Raw genomic sequence first — 18,612 nt, 5'->3', positions numbered from 1 at the left:
GGCAGACAACTACACACGCACCACGTGCATGCTATTGCTATTTATTGTGTATTATTACAAAAACAAAAAAATTCTGTGTAACCCACATAAAATGGGTACCACTTTAAGGACTGATATGAGGAGAGATGGACAGCCTGCCCAACCAATCGAAATGCACAGGTCCCAGTATGTTTTGACCAATGGGAGAGTAGTCTGCCGCTGTATGTCCCACCTACGTGCTCTGAGTTTGCTGCTATGTGTGGAGGTAGTCGCGTGCTGGCAGGAGAAAAGAGAGACTGAAGCTTTTGAGCTGGAAAAAAAGTATTAGATATAAGTTGCAACCAACTGTGTTGCACATAAGTTCACTGGTTATCAGCTACCTTTCATGTTAAAAGTAGCCACAGTGAGTAAGCAGGCAAATGCTGCATTTTTCTGGTGACTTTAAAAAGTACCGCGTGGAGCTAAACTGTTAGCCTTTGTTAGCTCTGGTTGCTATCAACTGCCTGGAAGTTCATCTCAATCTGCTTCCAGAAGTAAGGTAACACTTGAAGCGCAACTTATGTTTATTTTTCCTTCATGTCGTATTACGGTTATTAAAGAGAAAACATGTCCTGTTACGTTATTTAGAGCCCTGCATTTTCCGACCGAGAGACACTATGCCATTGTCTTCAGCCGTGATGCGCTGAGATCGGTGAGCACATGTTGTATGTCTCAGTTAGTTCATGTCTGTTTCACATTTTATCGTTGAGAAACTGAATTAATCTCAATTGTTTGATTAATAATTGTCGCATATGCGACATATATGCATATGCACTGACTTTACTTGGTTTAATGCATAGTTTATGTAAGAGAGATGTTTTATTTTTGCAAAATTGAGTATTTTTATTGCAAATTTATGTTGAATGTGATTTAAACAAAATCCTAAGTTGTGAATTATAGCTAGAACAGCATAATTAATATTTGAATTGCTCTTCTGACCCTGTCTGTTGACAGGTCAGGTTTTTTTTGTATGCTGAATTGTTCCTGAGGTGGATTCCTCCGGTGAAATAGATGGCGAGCCTTCCCACCTGGACTTAGAGAGACTGAGATTCGCTTCTTTTCCACTTGATGATCTGCTGCACCTTGCGGTGTGGTAGGACTGTATCACTCACACTTTCACGCACAGCTGGTTATACATAAGACCACTGACTGACATTCTTTCATCCCTATTTTCTTTCACACCCTAGGAATTTTTTGGACTTTACCCCTTGGACATTTTTTATTTGGGACTTTAAATAATGAGCTGTTGTGTAGAGCATTCTCCACATGTGAAAAGAGCGTGAGATTTTCATTTGAATGTACATTGGATTTGTGTAATCTGTTTCTATAAGAGTTAAGGAGTCAGGTTTGTACAAAAGGCCAGCCAGTTCGCAGAACTCATGAACGGAGCCACATCTGCGGAGTAAGATATCAGCATACTGCTGCCGTTTAGCCAATGAGCGGTGAGGCAACCCATTCTCTTCGCCAATCAGAAGACACAATTCTACCTCATCACTACGCACACGTCGACGCAGAGAGTTCGGTCGGAGCTGCAGGTGGGAAGAGTCAGCAGAGTTTACTCACCGTGTGGATTTTCGTTCCTTCTAATGCTGTTAGCGGTGTGCGTCCATGAGACTGTAAGTTTCTGTGTTTTATCGTGTTTGTTCTTTGCTGCGGCCATTATCCTCCCTTGTTTAATCCTTGGCGCACACTTTGTTTACCGATTGTTACTGCCGTTTACTGCGAAGCAGCCTCTGCCGTGCGGTCATTAAGGGACCGTCACTAATTTCTCATGTTAGCTCTAATGTAAAGTGCCTAGTTAGGATTTATGTAAATAGTAAAATTAGCATTTGTTGACACTCCCTTATTTTGGTTGAATGTTCCACTATCCAGTATTGTTTGTATTGTTGTATTACACATTTAATTCACTCTGTTCACCTAATTATGGAAGACTTTTATGTTCTTTCCAACAGAAACCACACCATCACTCACCACACGGCATATAGCATTTTACAGTCTGTTAAATCCCCTCACTCACATTATGGATGTGTGCTTCGGATTCTTGCTAAATAAATGAGTGAACGACAGATACCTGAGTGGCAGTGGATTTTGTGGATATGCCATCTGTTCTTATCGGACAACCCTGTTGAGATTGTGGATTCTTAGAGTCAGCACCTTATCATCTACATCAGTCATAGTCAGGAGGTCAAGTCCATCCCACTTACAGTGACCTCCTCCATTACATGGTCCTTCGAGCCGGAGTTACAGTTTCACAGGCAAGATGGCTTTCTCATCCACTCCTCGTCCTCGTCGCGATGGTCATCGGCCTCGTTACCTCGATGACTTCTTGGTGCAGTTGCCGAGGAGATCACTACCACAGGTGCATGTGTCGCACAACCAGTCCCCTGATGACCATGGGGCACATCCCAACACCTCAGCCACTCCAGCTGACCAGACTTCTCAGCATGGCACCTCAGACGTGGTATTATCAGCACTGAGAGAAATGCAGGAAGATAATAATCAGCTCAGACGAGAGGTTCAGACTCTGCTTGGTGCCCTCTCTCTCCGGTCCTCAGCCCACCAGACGTCACCAGCTCCCCAACCTTCTGCATTAGGCCCCCGTACCCAGGACCAGAGGCAGTCCTTGTGGACTGATTCCATGCCTCAGTCTCCTCATCCTGACCATGCCTCCAGACACTACCCACACACGGTACGTTCCTTTCACATACCAGAGGATGACATACAGGATTTACCTTGGCCAGAGGCATCACTTCCACTTGATCCTCAGAGTGCTGAGCCATTCCCTGTTCCACCACCTCCGGTATCAGAAATTCCTGCTAGTGCAGCAACCTCAGGTCCTTTCAGATGTACGTCACCTTATCAGTACAGTCAACTTCCTGTGACTGAACAGGTCGGGAAAATTAACGTGAAGGACGAGTATGGGCCTGGAGCATGTGTGAAGAGGCAGGTCACCCCTGAATATGCAGAGCCATACACCTTTCAGCGCCAACAACCAGAAAGCTTCCGGGTGATGACTGGGGACCCGCCTCGCTGGCCGCCAACGGATTCCAAAGCCTGGAGGAAATATGGTCAGCACGAACCTCTACCAAGTACAGAGACCGTGTACCGGGGACCAACACCACACATTCCATACTTCACGTCTGATGACCCCAGCCAGTTCGCTCGTTTGCGAATGGCCCTTGACAATATCCTGCCTCACGATGCAACTGAACGTTTCAAGTACCAGATCCTAGTCGATCACCTCAAGTTGGAAGACGCCCTCCTTATTGCCGATTCCTACAGCAATAGTCGCTATCCATACAGCCAGACCATGTCATCCCTGATAGAGCTGTATGGTCAACCTCACAAACTTGCCCTGCAGCGGATCACTGACGTGTTGTCAGAGTCTCCGGTGCGAAGTGGTGACAGCCGAGCGTTCCGTCTTTTCACCCTGAAAGTGAGGGCTCTCGTGGGAATGTTAGAACAGCTTGGGAAAGAGGGGAGAGCAGAACTAGAGTGTGGGTCACACGTCACCAGACTGCTGTCCAAACTGCCACACAGTCTTCGAGCGCAGTTTAAGCGGTTCATCAATCCTCTTCAGACACCCATCCCAACCTTAGCAGATTTGGCAGAGTGGCTTGAATATGAAGTCCGCATCCAAGATGATGATGTGTATTTCCATCATCATCAGCAACCTCGAGAGCCACGTGTGGATTGTGGGAAGGGTGCCAGACCCAAGCAGAGATCTGCAGCGGCAACCACAACCGTCTTATTGGGCTACGACCCTCCTGCTAAAGGCCCAGAGCCTCCAAAACAGGCATCACGTCCAGTTTCCAAATTGGGGAAGCCAAAGAAATTCTGCCCCTTCTGTAATAATCTTCAGCACTATTTCAATCAGTGCACAGATTTCAAGAAGCTCAATATAGAGCAGAAGTTGTCTTGGATTCAGACAGGCAAGCGGTGCTGGAGATGTGGAAGGGACCATCCAGAGGCGCAATGCTACCTGAAAGCTAGATGCCAGCAATGCAATCAGGTGCATTTGGAGACACTCCATGAGATTAATGCATCGCGATCCACTAGTTCTGACAGACCGGCGGAGGAAGCTGTCCAACCCGTCACGTACTACGTTGATCCAACATGGGGGACCAGCTGTGTGCTACTGAAAATGGTCAGGGTGTGCCTCTATAATGGCAAAATGAAGCTAGAGACATATGCCATCCTAGATGATGGGTCAGAGCGCACAATCCTTCTTCACAGTGCTGCCCAAGAGCTGGGCCTTCAGGGAAAGAGGGAGGAGTTGGCGCTCCGAACCATCCGACAAGATATTAGAACGGTGGAAGGACATTCCGTTTCCTTCTCTATAGCCTCCGCCACTGACCCTCGGAGACGGTTCCGGATCCAAAGAGCATTCACTGCCACTGAGCTTGGGCTTGCCAAACACTCACATCCAGCTGATGCACTGCAAAGGTCCTACCGCCACCTGCGAAGTCTTCCACTTCATTCGTTCCACCAAGCTCAACCATTATTGCTGATTGGCTCTGACTACCCACATCTCCTGACTCCAATAGAGCCTGTCCATCTGGGTCCACGGGGAGGACCAGCTGCACTCAAGACACGGCTGGGTTGGACTCTGCAGGGTCCAGCCAAGGTTCTTCTACATCAAGCCTCCACTCCTCAGTGTCTACTCACAAGCACCCTGACTCCCAGTGCTGAACTTCTCAGTAATGTAGCCAAGCTCTGGCAGATGGATGTTCTCCCATACCAGAATGAGAAGGTGGCCACACGTTCAAAACAGGATACCATGGCTGTCAAGATGCTAGAGGAGAAGACCATTAGAGTGGAGGTGGAGGGTATCAACCGGTATGCCACCCCGTTGCTGTGGAAAGAGGAACCAGTCCCGCTTCATTCCACTAAGGACTCTGTCTTGGGTCACCTGCGAGCTACGGAGAAGCGCCTCCTGAAGACGCCTGTACAAGCAGCCACCTATAACCAGGAAATTCAGAAGCTGGTGGATGCAAGCTATGTGAGTAAACTGACCATCGCAGACATGGAGATGGATGGTAGCACCTGGTACATACCCCACCACATGGTTCAGCATAATGGCAAGGATCGCGTTGTCTTCAATTGTTCTTTCATGCACAAGGGTAACAGCCTGAATCAGCATCTCCTGCCTGGTCCTACCCTGGGCTCGACGCTCCTGGGTGTGTTACTTCGCTTCCGGGAGTATCCCATTGCAGTGAGCAGTGACATCAAGGGGATGTTTCATCAGGTCCGCCTCTTGACTCAGGACAAGCCCTTCCTCCGGTTCCTCTGGAGAGATATGGATCGCACGAGGCAACCAGAGGTTTACGAATGGCAAGTGTTGCCTTTCGGGACGACATGTAGTCCCTGCTGTGCCACCTATGCTCTGCAGCGGCACGTTCTGGATCACAGCAGCCCCAGCGAGGATACCCGTCACACAGTGGAGAAATGTTTCTATGTTGACAATCTCCTCCAGAGCTTCGCATCATTTCCTGAAGCCCAGAAACTGGTTAACAAAATCCAGCAGTTGCTGCTCACCGGTGGCTTCGAATTACGACAGTGGGCTTCCAACTACCCAGAACTCATCAGTCATATGCCACCTGGATCAGTCTCACAGAGCAGTGAACTGTGGTTTTCCCCCGATGGGACTGATGTACCAGAGCGGACTCTGGGCCTGCAATGGCACTGTCAGTCTGACGAGCTCAGATATCAGATTCGGCACACTGAGCAGTTGGTGGAGCCCACAATGCGTAACATCTATCGGGTTCTGGCCAAGCAGTATGATCCGCTTGGCCTTCTCATTCCTTACACCACTCGGGCCAAAATCCTGGTGCAGCATCTCTGGAGGAAAAGGAGAGACTGGGATGATCCAAATCTGCCAATCGACCTGCTGCAGCTGTGGCATGCATGGGAAAGTGAATTGATTCAGCTCCCTGATGTCTCCCTGCCACGTTGTTACGTGCAGCCAGAGACAGACCCATCCCTTTGCAAGCAGAGCATCCACATCTTCTCCGATGCATCTGAGAAGGCATATGGAGCTGTAGCCTACCTTCGGACAGAAGATCATATGGGGGGAATCCAGGTAGCCTTCCTAGCTGCCCGATCTCGAGTTGCTCCCGTCCGTCAACAGTCCATTCCGAGGTTGGAGCTCTGTGCTGCTCATGTGGGAGCCCAGCTTGCTGCCGTCCTCAAGAGGGAACTCACCCTTCATATCTCAAGCATTGTCTATTGGACCGACTCCACTACAGTCCTGAACTGGCTCCAGTCCCAATCCTGCCGCTACAAGATCTTTGTGGGCTCTAGAGTTGCAGATATTCAAGAGCTAACTGAAGGGAGCCTGTGGAGATATGTCAGATCAGGCGACAATCCTGCCGACGACATCACTCGAGGATTACGGCTCTCACAGCTCACCTCTCATCATCGGTGGTGCCGGGGCCCACCTTTTCTCTGGCAGGCGGCATCATACTGCCCGGAGCTCCCGAACCATGTTTCCCTTGATGATTCATCAGAGCTGCGGAAGGAGAGCTTCTGTGGGAACATCACCAGAATACCTGATCCACATCTACCTGATGTTGGTTCTTTCAGTGGCTACCAGACCTTGCTGGAAGCTTACGTTCGAGCTGTCCATGGGACAGCTGCTGACTCGACACCCACGGCAGAGGATTACAGGCAAGCGGAGTTAGCACTCCTCCGGAAGGTACAGGAAGACAGTTTCCCTGAAGATTTTGTTCGGCTGTCATCTCACAAACCGGTAGCTGCCAGCAGTCGCCTACTTGCCTTAGCTCCTGAGTATGACCCAGAGGCTCAACTGATTCGGGTAGGGGGGCGGCTTCGCAGATGTGAAACCCTCAGTCAAGACATCTTGCATCCTGTCGTTCTTGACCCTCAGCATCCTATCACAAAGCTCATCGTCCAGGATTGCGATCGCCAGCTTGCTCACCCGGGCTCCGAGAGGGTCTTTGCTGAGCTCCGGCGCAGATTCTGGATACTTCGAGGACGAGAGGCCGTCCGGAAGCACCAGTACAACTGTCCTGAATGCAGGAGGTGGCGCAGCCAGCCGGTCATTCCCAAGATGGCTGACCTTCCATTATCCAGTTTAAGACTTCATCGCCCAGCCTTCTATTCAACTGGGGTGGATTGCTTTGGCCCATACCTTGTCAAGATGGGGCGGCGTACAGAGAAACGGTGGGGGATCATCTTCAAATGCCTAACGACCCACGCAGTCTACCTTGATCTGCTTGCCAGCATGGACACTGACTCATTCCTGATGGGACTGCGTCGTTTCATCTCGAGACGTGGGAAGCCCTTCGAACTGCTGTCGGATCAAGGTACCAACTTCAGAGGTGGTAGCTCTGAACTCCAGGAGGCTTTCAACGCACTCGGCCCAGCTCTGAAGTCACAGTTGGCCAGCCAGCAGATTCATTTTCGTTTCAACCCTCCACAGGCTCCACATTTTGGTGGTTCCTGGGAACGGGAGATTCGTTCCATCAAGTCTGCGCTGCATACCATTCTCGGCTCGCAGCATGTCACCGAGGAAGTCTTTAGGACGATACTCAGCGAGGTAGAGAGCATCATCAACTCTAAGCCGCTAGGTTATGTCTCCTCAGACGTAGCAGACGTTGATCCGATCACTCCCAACATGTTGTTGATGGGGCGGCCTGATTCCGGTATGCCACAGGTCGTCTACCCAGAAGCCGAACTCCTGAGCCGTCGTAGGTGGAGACAATGTCAAGCCTTGGCGGATCAATTCTGGATCCACTACATCCGGAATTATCTACCTTCACTCCAGATGCGGCACAAATGGCAGCAGGAAAGAGATGAGTTGACTGTTGGCACTATCGTTCTCATTGTGGACCAGCAGCTCCCTCGTGCCCTATGGCCAGTTGGTAAGGTCAGCCAAGTAATCCCTGGAGCAGATGGCAGGGTTCGAACCGTTCAGATAAAGGTTGGAGACAAGACATATACACGATCAGTGGCACGACTTATCAGACTTCCAGCTCTTCCACCGGAGTCTACTGCCTGACCTTCCTAGTGAAGTGCACCTTTGCTCCGCAAAGTTGGGGGCGGCTGTACAAAAGGCCAGCCAGTTCGCAGAACTCATGAACGGAGCCACATCTGCGGAGTAAGATATCAGCATACTGCTGCCGTTTAGCCAATGAGCGGTGAGGCAACCCATTCTCTTCGCCAATCAGAAGACACAATTCTACCTCATCACTACGCACACGTCGACGCAGAGAGTTCGGTCGGAGCTGCAGGTGGGAAGAGTCAGCAGAGTTTACTCACCGTGTGGAATTTCGTTCCTTCTAATGCTGTTAGCGGTGTGCGTCCATGAGACTGTAAGTTTCTGTGTTTTATCGTGTTTGTTCTTTGCTGCGGCCATTATCCTCCCTTGTTTAATCCTTGGCGCACACTTTGTTTACCGATTGTTACTGCCGTTTACTGCGAAGCAGCCTCTTCCGTGCGGTCATTAAGGGACCGTCACTAATTTCTCATGTTAGCTCTAATGTAAAGTGCCTAGTTAGGATTTATGTAAATAGTAAAATTAGCATTTGTTGACACTCCCTTATTTTGGTTGAATGTTCCACTATCCAGTATTGTTTGTATTGTTGTATTACACATTTAATTCACTCTGTTCACCTAATTATGGAAGACTTTTATGTTCTTTCCAACAGAAACCACACCATCACTCACCACACGGCATATAGCATTTTACAGTCTGTTAAATCCCCTCACTCACATTATGGATGTGTGCTTCGGATTCTTGCTAAATGAGTGAACGACAGATACCTGAGTGGCAGTGGATTTTGTGGATATGCCATCTGTTCTTATCGGACAACCCTGTTGAGATTGTGGATTCTTAGAGTCAGCACCTTATCATCTACATCAGTCATAGTCAGGAGGTCAAGTCCATCCCACTTACAGTGACCTCCTCCATTACAAGGTTACTAGGGTGCACCCGAGCATTGAAACCCGAACATTGAAAACCAAAAATAACACTTGGCCAAGTCATTGCTTTAGTAGTTTGTGTTTTACTTTTCTTTTAATTTTTGTAAGTTTCCTTTCTACCATTGTAAAGTGTCTTTAACCTGTGCTTGTCAACCTTATGGTTTATGTCACTAAAGTTGGCTGGTTCTTTTGAGTTACATTCTTGTCTCTGTGTCTCATTTGAACACACCCCTGTGCTCCTATAGTCGAGCCTATTGGCCCATTGATATATTCTTTTCAACAATTCCCCTTACTGTGTTACAGTGAGAGCTTTGGCGAGCCAGCCAGGAGCATGGTTGTGTGTGTTTAAGTGCTAGACAATTTGTGTGTGGTGTTTAAAAGTGCTTAATCTGAGCTATAACTTCTAGAGAGAAAATGGATGTTGTGCTAAGTGAATCCGTCAGAATTCCCAATTCTGTAGTTGTTAGTGGGATCACAGGATCAGAGACTGATGAGGAAGTGTCCACTTTCCTCCAAAAATATGGTTCCATCAACCGTTACTTTCGTCTAGACGATCCTGAGTCAGATTACCATAAGCACATGATCATCGAGTTTACACATGAGACTGCCATGCACACATTGGAGCCACTGTTACCTCTGCGGCTTCCAAGTACAACCCAAGCAGGCATCGTGTATGAGTTAAAGGCCTTAGGAAGTGTTTACTCCCTTGATGCCAGAAACAAAGCCACTAAAATGTACATGGAACAGCTCCGTGAAATTGCCAAACTGAGTGGAAATTCATTAGAGGAGATGTTAAAGGAAGAACTTAAAAATCTGGTTTCATCGGCAGGAAGTGCTATTTCCCAGTCATCTCAAACTGGTCCAGAATCCTCAACTATACAGAGCCCACTTCCACAGAAAGACTTAACCAGCAAGGGAGACGTTTCATTTTCTGAGGACCCTCAATCAGGTGTACCTCTAGACTCCACAGTTTTGACATCACCAAATAACGCAAGTAAATCTCTTACCTCTCCCAATTTCAGTGAAAACCTGACTGATTTCAGCCCCTCACAGACTCTTCCAGCTTCTTCTGGGGCCGCTTCTAGCCCCATAATTGATGTTAATCCAACTGCTGTTCAGCGAGTAGTTGTTGAGCATGTAGTGCGCAGCAATGAGAGCTCACCCCAGTTCGCATCATCTGGTAGACTCAGGGCTTATTCGGGCAAGAGCCCACGTCCTAGCCATGAGGCAGATTATGATACGTGGCGAGCTAGTGTTGAAATCCTTATTAGAGATCCTTCTGTGTCTGATCTGCACTGCACACATCGTATACTTGACAGTCTGCTTCCTCCTGCTTCCGAGATGATTAAACATCTGAGTCCACAGTCTAGACCCTCTGCTTATCTTGAGTTGCTTGACTCTGCCTACGGAACAGTCGAAGATGGTGATGAGCTGCATGCTAGGTTCATAAGCACATTTAAAAATGATGGAGAGAGAGCTTCTGTTTTCCTGCAGAGGCTGCACACTGCATTAAGTAGAGCCATGAGACGTGGTGGTGTGTCCGCTCATGATTTTAACCAACAGCTCTTAAAGCAGTTCATTCGAGGTTGTTGGGAGAATGCACTAATAATCGATCTTCAGCTAGAACAAAAAAAAGAAAACCCACCTTCCTTTGCAGAGCTGCTGCTTCTTCTTAGGACAGAAGAAGATAAACAGGCTGCAAAACTGAGCCGCATGAGGCAGCATTTTAGTCATGCTAAGTCTGCCCAACTCGCACACGTGCAACTCGCACACACCACCAATAATCTGGTGGACAAATCTGATCTTGAGACGCTAAAGCAACAAGTTGCTGACCTCAGCATTCAGCTTAACAGTCTTGTATCTGAGAATCATAAGACGAAACAACCTAAGCAGCAAAAAGCCAAAAGTGGCCAGTCAGCATCCCTCCACATTTAAAGCTAACAGTAGACCACGTCCATGGTACTGTTTCCAGTGTGGGGAGGATGGCCATGTCGTCTCAGTTTGTGATAAAGCGCCAAACCCTTCCCTTGTAGCAGCTAAGAAAAGACAGCTGAAAGAAAAACAGGCTGCTTGGGAAGCCTCTAATGCTTCTCGAAGTGAGGCACATTTAAACTGAAGCCTACTCCCATAGAGGGACATATGGGAGTGGAGTCTTGCAATGTCAGTCCCAAAATCCTGAAACCTGCCATTAAAAACGTTAAAGTGGAAGGATCAAAATTTCCACATGGCCTTGTAGGAACTAAGACCACAGCTCAAGTAACTATTGCAGGAAGAGACACAAACTGTCTTTTGGACACGGGTTCACAAGTCACAACTGTACCCCAGTCTTTTTATGAAGAACATCTTGCAGATCTGACCATTCATCCCTTAAATGAGTTGCTTGAAGTGGAGGGTGCCAATGGCCAGTCTGTCCCTTACTTAGGATATGTTGAGCTTACCATCACCTTTCCTAAAGAGTTTGTAGGCTCTGATATTGATGTTCACACTCTGGCCTTGGTTATCCCCCATCTCCGCTCTACAGCCCATGAGCAGGTACTCATAGGCACAAACACCCTTGATGCCCTCTATGCTAATTACCAGAAGCTTTCACCCTTTCAGCCTTTGTTTAATGGGTATCAAGCAGTTCTCCAAATACTTGAGATGCGACAAAGAAACTTTAACTCTGGTAGCCTTGGTTGTGCAAAACTGACAGGTAAGATGCCTGCAGTCGTTCCTGCAGGACAGACTGTTGTCCTGGAGGCCTCTGTCAATGTAAATCCCGTGAACATGCAAAGAGATGCTGTCCTTGAACATCCTTCAGCTTCTTCACTACCAAATGGCTTGCTAGTTTCAGCAATTGCAGTCACTTTACCACGCAAACGTCAGTGTCTTCTCCCTGTCGTAGTGAGAAATGAAACCAACCATGACATTGTCATACCCCCCAAAACACCTTTGGCAGATGTTAATGCTATCTTGCAAGTGCTACACAAAGAGCAAACTGTCAGAGAACCAGACTGCTCTAAATTTCAAGCTAAGTCTTCCTCAGAACTGAGCTTTGAATTTGGAGATTCGCCCTTACCCACTGAATGGAAGGAACGAGTTACAAACATGTTAAACGACATGCCAAATATCTTCTCTCAGAACGAATTGGACTTTGGACACACTGACAAAGTCAAACACCATATCAAACTCAGTGATGAGACACCCTTTAAACAAAGAGCACGTCCCATACACCCCAATGATGTGGATGCTGTGAGACAACATCTACAGGAACTCCTTGATTCTGGTGTTATACGAGAATCTGAGTCCCCGTTTGCTTCCCCCATTGTTGTCGTTCGTAAAAAGAATGGCTCTGTTCGTCTGTGTGTAGACTACAGAAAGCTGAACCTGCAGACCATCAAAGATGCTTATGCCCTTCCAAAATTGGAAGATGCATTCAGTGCTCTTGCGGGTTCTAAGTGGTTTTCGGTCCTAGACCTCAAGTCTGGATACTACCAGGTTGAGATGGAGGAAGCAGACAAGAATAAGACCGCATTTGTTTGCCCACTTCGATTTTGAGAATTTAATAGGATGCCCCAGGGGATCACAAATGCGCCTTCGACGTTCCAGAGATTGATGGAGAAGTGTGTAGGAGATATGAATCTCAAAGAGGTTCTGGTGTTCATTGATGACCTGATTGTCTTCTCATCATCCCTGGAGGAACATGAACAGCGTTTGAAACATATCCTGCAACGACTGATGTCATATGGCTTGAAACTGGCACCAGAAAAGTGCAAATTCTTTCAGACCTCGGTAAAATACCTTGGTCACATTGTTTCCGCAAGAGGAGTAGAGACTGACCCTGACAAAGTTGAGGCCTTAAAGACCTGGCCTATCCCCACAAATCTTAAGGAACTTCAGTCCTTTTTAGGATTTGCTGGATATTATCGAAGGTTTATTCAGGGCTACTCTATCATTGTCAGACCACTTAACGAACTAACCTCGGGCTACCCACCAATTAGGAAGCGGAACAACAAGCCAAGGACACACGCAAATTCAGAGTATCGCAACCCAAAGGAACCTTTTGGTCAGCGTTGGACACCTCAATGTCAGGAGGCCTTTGACCAAATAATAGCAAAGCTAACCTCCGCTCCAATCTTGGGATTTGCAGACCCCCAGCTTCCATATGTTTTACATACGGACGCCAGTACCATTGGCCTTGGTGCTGCCTTATATCAGGTACAAGATGGACAGTCCAGGGTCATAGCTTTTGCAAGTCGTGGTCTTTCAAAGAGTGAGAGGAAGTACCCAGCCCATAAGCTGGAGTTTTTGGCCCTTAAGTGGGCAGTCACGGAAAAATTCTCTGACTACCTATATGGTACAGACTTTGTAGTAGTGACTGACAGCAACCCTCTTACATACATCTTGACCTCTGCAAAGCTTGATGCAACAGGGTATAGGTGGCTGTCCAGTCTTTCCACCTATTCATTTAGTCTTCAGTACAGAGCGGGAAAACAAAATATGGATGCTGATGCGCTCTCGCGTCGTCCTCACAGTCCACCAGAGGATGATTATGCATCTAAGAAGGAGAGTGAGAGAATCCGGCAGTTCACACTGTACCATCTGAGCAACCCTGAGAGTCCAGAGACTGTTCCCTTGGATGTAATTCAGGCTATTTGTGAGTGCCATATGGTCACCTCAGCCGTAGCTAATGTTGGATCCACCACTTCTGGGTTGACCTTAGTTGAATCCCTCACTCACCAGTCCACAGCTATTCCCGACTGCTTCCAACAGGAGCAAGTGGATGGGCTTCCCATTGTCCACTCAATTTCTGAGAAGGAGTTGAGGCAAAAGCAGACATTGGACCCTGCTATCAATGCAGTGATTGTACTCTTGGAGACTGGCGAAACTCCACCTCCCAGCCTTAGGTTAGAGCTACCAGAACTTCCCCTGTTACTCAGAGAGTTAAATCGGCTTGAAATACAGAACGGAGTGCTCTACCGTAAGCGGCAAGATGGTCCCAACACCTCATATCAGCTTGTGCTCCCTGAGGAGCTAAGAGCCACAGCACTTACAAGCCTTCATCATGATATGGGCCATCTTGGAGTCGAACGAACAGTAGACTTGGCAAGGGCCAGATTTTATTGGCCGAAAATGCACATGACCATAGAAAAAATGGTCAAATCTTGTGAGCGATGTATTCGTCGAAAAACACCTCCAGAGAAAGCTGCTCCATTGATAAACATTAAGACCTGCAGACCTCTCGAACTAGTGTGCATGGACTTTTTATCAATAGAGCCAGATCGCTCAAACACGAAAGATGTATTGGTCATAACTGACCATTTCACAAAGTATGCTGTGGCAGTGCCAACTCCAAATCAACGAGCACAGACTGTAGCAAAGTGTCTCTGGGACAACTTCATTGTCCATTATGGTTTTCCCGAAAAGCTTCTTAGTGATCAGGGTCCTGACTTTGAATCAAAGACCATCAAGGAACTCTGTGAACTTACTGGCATGAAGAAAGTGCGTACAACCCCCTACCACCCTAGAGGGAATCCGGTTGAGAGATTCAACCGCACTCTTCTCCAGATGCTTGGGACACTGGATCGGTCAGATAAACTCCACTGGAGAGACTTCGTCAAGTCTCTGGTACATGCTTATAATTGTACGAAGAGTGATGTGACTGGATTTTCCCCCTATGAATTGATGTTTGGGAGGCAACCAAGACTGCCCATTGACTTAATCTTTAGGTTGCCCACTAATGCTACTAAGCAGACTCATTCCCAGTACGTCGGTAACCTAAAATCTCGCTTGGAAGAAAGCTACCGGATTGCCACAAATAATGCACAAAAGAATGCAGGTCGCAACAAAGCCAGATTTGACCGACGAGTGGTTGAATCAACATTGCAGAGTGGAGACAGAGTTCTTGTACGAAATGTGAAGCTACGTGGAAAACATAAGCTGGCAGATAAGTGGGAAACGGATGTTTATATTGTCCTTAAGCGAGCTGGAGAAATGCCGGTCTACACAGTTAAACCTGAGGGTAAAGATGGACCTCTGCGAACTCTACATCGTGACTTGCTTCTCCCATGTGGATTTCTGTCAGCAGCTGCAGAACCCGAGACAGTCAAAACCCATCCAAACAGGAGACCCAGAACAAGGCAGTGTTCCGTTGTCGAGGGTGAAGATGAAATTCCCTCTGATATGGATGATGTATCTGATTGGACATTTCGCCCTCTCATTACATCAAAGTCCGATGTATATGTCCCAGTACATGAAACTCACAAGTTGAGTAAACCTCCTTGTGTGGTCAGACAATCAGCAGAACCAGAGGTGCCTACAGTTTCACTTCCACCTGATCCTCCTGCCACTAAATCCCTTGTAGAGGAAGGTGAAGGAATGATTCAGGATGTACCTGACCGTGACAACTCACCTGAACGTGACAACTCACCTGAAGCAAACATATTGCATGGGCTTGACTCAGCCAAAGGACTTCCTCAAAGTTCAGAATTGCAGCAGTCTGAGGAAGCTCCTCAAGATGATGGGATGAGCTCTGATGCAGCATGTGAAGAAGGATTAAGTGATGTGAACAGACCTGTTACTGAACAGCCTGAACCTGTGATGATCCAGAATAATGGACTTCAAGATGCTGAGCCATCTCTTCGTCGTTCTAACAGATTGCAAGCAAAGCCCAAGAGACTGCATTATGTGACACTTGGGAATCCTCTGATAACGGTGGTGAATTCTCTTTTTCAAGGCCTAAGTGAGGCATTGACTAGCTCTTTAAATGGATTTGAAGATCCAACTAGTAATTATGTTGGAAAGGTCAAAGCAGTGTAACTCAGTGCTACCCTGCAGATGCCCAGGGACGGGCATACCATCAAGAGGGGAGGGTGTAACCCACATAAAATGGGGGTACCACTTTAAGGACTGATATGAGGAGAGATGGACAGCCTGCCCAACCAATCGAAATGCACAGGTCCCAGTATGTTTTGACCAATGGGAGAGCAGTCTGCCGCTGTATGTCCCACCTACGTGCTCTGTGTTTGCTGCTATGCGTGGAGGTAGTCGCGTGCTGGCAGGAGAAAAGAGAGACTGAAGCTTTTGAGCTGGAAAAAAAGTATTAGATATAAGTTGCAACCAACTGTGTTGCACATAAGTTCACTGGTTATCAGCTACCTTTCATGTTAAAAGTAGCCACAGTGAGTAAGCAGGCAAATGCTGCATTTTTCTGGTGACTTTAAAAAGTACCGCGTGGAGCTAAACTGTTAGCCTTTGTTAGCTCTGGTTGCTATCAACTGCCTGGAAGTTCATCTCAATCTGCTTCCAGAAGTAAGGTAACACTTGAAGCGCAACTTATGTTTATTTTTCCTTCATGTCGTATTACGGTTATTAAAGAGAAAACATGTCCTGTTACGTTATTTAGAGCCCTGCATTTTCCGACCGAGAGACACTATGCCATTGTCTTTGGCCGTGATGCGCTGAGATCGGTGAGCACATGTTGTATGTCTCAGTTAGTTCATGTCTGTTTCACATTTTATCGTTGAGAAACTGAATTAATCTCAATTGTTTGATTAATAATTGTCGCATATGCGACATATATGCATATGCACTAACTTTACTTGGTTTAATGCATAGTTTATGTAAGAGAGATGTTTTATTTTTGCAAAATTGAGTATTTTTATTGCAAATTTATGTTGAATGTGATTTAAACAAAATCCTAAGTTGTGAATTATAGCTAGAACAGCATAATTAATATTTGAATTGCTCTTCTGACCCTGTCTGTTGACAGGTCAGGTTTTTTTTGTATGCTGAATTGTTCCTGAGGTGGATTCCTCCGGTGAAATAGATGGCGAGCCTTCCCACCTGGACTTAGAGAGACTGAGATTCGCTTCTTTTCCACTTGATGATCTGCTGCACCTTGCGGTGTGGTAGGACTGTATCACTCACACTTTCACGCACAGCTGGTTATACATAAGACCACTGACTGACATTCTTTCATCCCTATTTTCTTTCACACCCTAGGAATTTTTTGGACTTTACCCCTTGGACATTTTTTATTTGGGACTTTAAATAATGAGCTGTTGTGTAGAGCATTCTCCACATGTGAAAAGAGTGTGAGATTTTCATTTGAATGTACATTGGATTTGTGTAATCTGTTTCTATAAGAGTTAAGGAGTCAGGTTACTAGGGTGCACCCGAGCATTGAAACCCAAACATTGAAAACCAAAAATAACACTTGGCCAAGTCATTGCTTTAGTAGTTTGTGTTTTACTTTTCTTTTAATTTTTGTAAGTTTCCTTTCTACCATTGTAAAGTGTCTTTAACCTGTGCTTGTCAACCTTATGGTTTATGTCACTAAAGTTGGCTGGTTCTTTTGAGTTACATTCTTGTCTCTGTGTCTCATTTGAACACACCCCTGTGCTCCTATAGTCGAGCCTATTGGCCCATTGATATATTCTTTTCAACAATTCCCCTTACTGTGTTACATCTGCATCAAATACAGGAAATCATAGCTTTCCTACGTCTGTGAAGGTTCTCAGTCATCCAGGTCATCGTAGTCAAAGGAGCTTGCAAAGAAAAGCGTCTGGACTTCTTTAAGTTGCTTGAAGACGTTTCACCTCTCATCCGAGAAGCTTCTTCAGTTCTAAGGTCAAATGGTGGAGAGTTCCAGATATAAACCTAGTGGGAGGACCCCCCACAGAGGGACAAAAGGACCCCCTGATGATCCTCTAATTGCCTGAGCCAAGGTGGGAAACTGGGCGTGGGTCCCAATCAACCAGAGTTTCGGGTGTGTTCATTGTGAAACCTGGCCCCACCTTATCATGCGAATTCCTGAGGTCAGATGGCCCAGGATGTGAGTGGGCGTTAAGGCGTCTGGGAAGGGATCTCAAAGCTGGATTATAGATGGCAGAGAGTTGGTGTTGTAAACCCCCGCCTCTGTTCAAAGATGGTCGCTCACAGTGGACATAGATGGCTTCTTTCACTCCTCTTTCAAACCATCTGTCCTCTCTGTCCAAAATGTGAACATCCTCGAAAGAGTGTCCTTTATCCTTAAGATGCAGATGGACTGCTGAGTCTTGTCCTGTGGAGGTGGCTCTTCTGTGTTGTGCCATGCGCTTGTGAAGTGGCTGTTTGGTCTCTCCAATGTAGAGGTCTGGGCATTCCTAGCTGCACTGTACAGCATACTGTCAGTGTGTGTGGGCTTCCGGTAAACTTCGATGTTGAGTTTGCCGTTCTCTTCAATGTGCACGGCGCAGTCCAGGAAAGGCAGACAGTTGTCCTTTGTGTCTTCCCTGGTGAACTTGATGTTCTTATCCACAGCGTTAATGTGCGCAGTGAAGGATTCCACTTCTTGTGTCTTGATTTTGACCCAGGTGTCGTCCACATATCTGTACCAGTGGCTGGGTACTCTTCCTTTCCTGGACTGCGCCGTGCACATTGAAGAGAACGGCAAACTCAACATCGAAGTTTTTTTTTTTTGTTTTTTTTTCTTTTTTTTGCCTGTCCCGTTTGGCTCTTTTGCCATCAGAATTGTTGTCTAAAGGCAAAGAAAGATGCCCAACGGATTTACTTTACCAAATTGACCATCCCAGCCTTGCCGTAATGGTCCATTTGATTCACCTTTTATTGTTTCTTTTATTTTCACTTACTGAATACGGGACAGACTTGACTGGGGGAAAGAAGGGG

The 18,612-nt window shown here is 46.8% G+C and overlaps 4 protein-coding genes across 6 annotated transcripts; all 4 read left to right on the top strand.

Moving 5' to 3' along the window:
* The first annotated feature begins 230 nt into the window (after positions 1-230).
* LOC113027332 (uncharacterized) lies at positions 231-12,501 on the top strand. Its single transcript, XM_026176951.1, has 5 exons — positions 231-670; positions 973-1,363; positions 8,960-10,387; positions 11,315-11,496; positions 12,085-12,501. The coding sequence occupies exons 3-5, from the start codon at positions 9,379-9,381 to the stop codon at positions 12,499-12,501; spliced, it is 1,608 nt and encodes a 535-aa protein (XP_026032736.1). The 5' UTR covers positions 231-670; positions 973-1,363; positions 8,960-9,378.
* Positions 1,373-5,061, top strand: LOC113027333 (uncharacterized). The gene is made up of 3 exons (XM_026176952.1): positions 1,373-1,634; positions 1,971-5,001; positions 5,043-5,061. The coding sequence occupies exons 2-3, from the start codon at positions 2,279-2,281 to the stop codon at positions 5,059-5,061; spliced, it is 2,742 nt and encodes a 913-aa protein (XP_026032737.1). The 5' UTR covers positions 1,373-1,634; positions 1,971-2,278.
* On the top strand, positions 5,073-8,953 carry LOC113025652 (uncharacterized). Its single transcript, XM_026173637.1, has 2 exons — positions 5,073-8,354; positions 8,691-8,953. Exon 1 carries the CDS (start codon positions 5,084-5,086, stop codon positions 8,039-8,041), a length of 2,958 nt encoding a protein of 985 aa, XP_026029422.1. The 5' UTR covers positions 5,073-5,083; the 3' UTR covers positions 8,042-8,354; positions 8,691-8,953.
* LOC113025650 (uncharacterized) lies at positions 10,405-17,307 on the top strand. Of its 3 annotated transcripts, none has more exons than XM_026173635.1 (2): positions 10,405-16,254; positions 16,349-17,307. In XM_026173635.1, exon 1 carries the CDS (start codon positions 12,514-12,516, stop codon positions 15,760-15,762), a length of 3,249 nt encoding a protein of 1,082 aa, XP_026029420.1. In that variant the 5' UTR covers positions 10,405-12,513; the 3' UTR covers positions 15,763-16,254; positions 16,349-17,307. The 3 variants fall into 3 exon arrangements, with proteins under 3 accessions (XP_026029420.1, XP_026029419.1, XP_026029421.1); XM_026173634.1 differs by having other exon boundaries at positions 10,405-16,259; XM_026173636.1 differs by having other exon boundaries at positions 10,405-16,412; positions 16,715-17,307.
* The last annotated feature ends 1,305 nt before the right edge of the window (positions 17,308-18,612 follow it).

This window comes from Astatotilapia calliptera, chromosome 7, assembly GCF_900246225.1.
Source record: "Astatotilapia calliptera chromosome 7, fAstCal1.2, whole genome shotgun sequence".
NCBI classification, from domain to species: Eukaryota; Metazoa; Chordata; class Actinopteri; order Cichliformes; family Cichlidae; genus Astatotilapia; species Astatotilapia calliptera.
This window is presented reverse-complemented; position numbering and strand designations above follow the sequence as displayed.